Raw genomic sequence first — 3,039 nt, forward strand, 5'->3', positions numbered from 1 at the left:
TGTGTTATTGTGCGTGTGTGTATCTGTGTTATTGTGTGTGTGTCTGTGTGTATGTGTGTGTCTGTGAGTGTGTGTGTGTGTGTCTCAGTGTAATTGTGTGTGTGTGTATCTGTGTTATTGTGCGTGTGTTTTTGTGTGTGTGTGTGTGTGTGTGTCTGTGATTGTCTGTGAGTGTGTGTGTGTGTGTGTCTCTGTGTAATTGTGTGTGTGTGTGAGTGTGATTGTGTGTGTGTGTGTGAGTGTGTGTCTGTGTGTGTGTGATTGTCTGTGATTGTGTGTGTGTGTGTGTGTGTGTCTCTGTGTAATTGTGTGTGTGTGTGTGTGTGAGTGTAATTGTGTGTGAATGAATGTGTGTGTGTTTCTGTGATTTTGTGTGTGTCTGTGTGTGTGTGTGTGTGTGTGTGTGTGTGTGTCTGTTTACTAAAATACATGATGACAATATAAACAAACCTCCAGTTTCATTGAAGCGCTGTTTTGCTGTTTCAATGTTGCCTTTGTAGATCTGCTGGATGTTCAAAGACTTCTCAGTCTCTCTCTTCCAGTACTGAGGATCCTGTTCTGTGACTCTCCTCATCCAGTCCTGTTTGGGTTCTGCTCTCCTGGTCTTACTGTCATAGTGACTTATTGGAAGTTCATCAACCAGCCCAACATACACAAACTCTGGGAAGTTTGGGACTCCAGAGGACGCAGTCTCAAAGTACTTCAGAGAGTGAGTCACTGGAACAGAAAGTTAATATTAGTATTATTAGTATTAATATTATTATTATTATTAGTCCTGAAGCGACGACATCTGCAGTATTTCCAGCAGCAGAGAGTAAAGTGCAAACAAGAGACACAAAGTACAAAGAAACAAGATCAAGTTTTATGAATAAGCAAATAAAAAACAGTAAAGAATCCACAATAACTGAAATATTATATATAGACGGATTAATAATAATAATGTGATCGTTTTCCCACTTGAACAAAGTGGTTTTCCAGCACATCCAAGACGTCCTCACAACATCTGCTGTGCACTCAACACACACATCAATAAATGTATTCTGTTCATACCTCTGACGACTGTGTATGAAACACATCAGCTGATGGTGTGTTTTTATATGAACACACAACACAAACACACTGATGCTGATTCGTTTGTTGTTGTTTTTTGTGACTAAGAGAGAAACGAAAGTGGAACATTTCAGTTGAAAAGTGAACTGCTGTCCTCTGGAGGACAAACTGTGTCATGAAGACTGTTTATGAATGAGCTCAAATTAGCTTGATATTTATTTACTTCTATTTCTAGCTACTCTATAAATATATATATATGTATATATATATATATATATATATATATATATAATTTAAATATATATACATATACAAATTAAAAATAAATATATATATATATATAAATGTATATGTATGTAAATAATATATATACAAATATATGTATATATATATAAATAATATAAATATATATATTATTTATATATATATAAAAATAATATATGTATATGTATATAAATATATATAAATATATGTATATATAAATATATATAATATATATGTATATATATACATAATATATATTTATATTATTTATATATATATATATAAAAATAGGAATATATATATTATTTATATATATAAATATACATATATATAAAAATAAAATATATATGTATATAAATAATATATATAAATATATGTATATATAAATAATATATATGTATATATATACATAATATATATTTATATTATTTATATATATATATATATATAGAAATAGGAATATATATATTATTTATATATATAAATATACATATATATAAAAATAAAATATATATGTATATGTATATAAATAATATAAATATATGTATATATAAATAATATATATATATTTATATTATTTTAATATATACTATATATAATAATATATATATATATATATAAATAATATATATATTTATATGTATATAAATAATATATATAAATATATCCATATATATATAAGTAATATATATATATATAAATAATATAAATATATATATTATTTATATGTATATAAATAATAATATATATTATATAAATATATGGATAAATATAAATAATATATATAGACAGCGGCTCCCTTCACCGTCACGTCGGGATCGAGCAATGAGTCGCGCGCACGGGATTTACTCTCGTTTTATAAACTTTTTAATAACTTGTTCATATCGTCAACGACGCAAGTGCTGCAACTAAACACCAGAAGAAGCTCCAGCTGATGAAACGCAGTGTGAGAGACCAGCTGTGTTCAGTAACCACGCAGAAAGACTTCCGGTACTTCAGTCGTGACTTGAGACTGAAGGGACAGTCAACACCAGGTACTTTAAGACTTGGACTCGAGGAGGATTCAAGAGGGGACTTTCACTTTCACTGGAGTCATTTGACAGGAAGCTTTCTTTACTCTACTCAAGTATTGCTTTGGGTCCTTTATCCTGGGAAAGGACCCCCGTGTGGAGCAAAGGGGTCACTCACCTGCCGCCGCGCCGTGAAGGCTCATCATCAGGAGACACAGAGTCCACGTCATCGGGGAACTTCTGCTGCTTCTCGGTCTGCTGGAGGAACAGGGATGCGGTTGCGTTCAGGTCCGGGACCGGGACTGTATGAGGGGAGCGAGAGGAGGAGGAGGAGGAGGAGCGCTGCCCTCCACCTCCGTCTGAGCCAATGGGGAATTTAAGCTGAGCGTGACGTCACTTGAAACTAGGTAGAAGAGCCGCGCGCAGGTTGTACACGAAAGAGAAAGTAACGCGATGGCGGACGCTGCGGCCTGTGTGAGGACGAAGGAGACGTTCACTGGGACGTGTTTCACCTCCTGCTGTCGGGGACCCGTGGTCTGGTTGTCACGTGACGTGGGAGGTCAAAGGTCACACCGCGAGCTACACATCAGCTCCTCTCGTTGCTCCCGTGCAGCAGGACTCTTGCTGTCCGTCCTGTGAAACTGATCTGAGTGCAGTCAAAGCTTCTGGTAATGAAGTGAGATGGAGGGGGGGTCCACACACATCCAATGAGGAG

General features: G+C 34.7%; 1 protein-coding gene across 1 annotated transcript in view; it reads right to left on the reverse strand.

The window, feature by feature from the left end:
* The window catches only part of LOC117739375 (H-2 class I histocompatibility antigen, Q9 alpha chain-like), an 8,592-nt gene extending 5,993 nt beyond the window's left edge, over positions 1–2,599 (reverse strand). Inside the window, exons 1-2 of the mRNA XM_034545740.1 lie at positions 2,503–2,599; positions 451–717 (exon numbers count right to left, since the gene is read on the reverse strand). Coding sequence (XP_034401631.1) covers positions 451–717; positions 2,503–2,554 — 319 coding nt within the window. The 5' untranslated portion in view covers positions 2,555–2,599. The remainder of the gene's footprint in view (positions 1–450; positions 718–2,502) is intronic.
* Positions 2,600–3,039: the final 440 nt, after the last annotated feature.

The sequence above is a fragment of the Cyclopterus lumpus genome, chromosome 11, assembly GCF_009769545.1.
Source record: "Cyclopterus lumpus isolate fCycLum1 chromosome 11, fCycLum1.pri, whole genome shotgun sequence".
Classification (NCBI taxonomy): domain Eukaryota; kingdom Metazoa; phylum Chordata; class Actinopteri; order Perciformes; family Cyclopteridae; genus Cyclopterus; species Cyclopterus lumpus.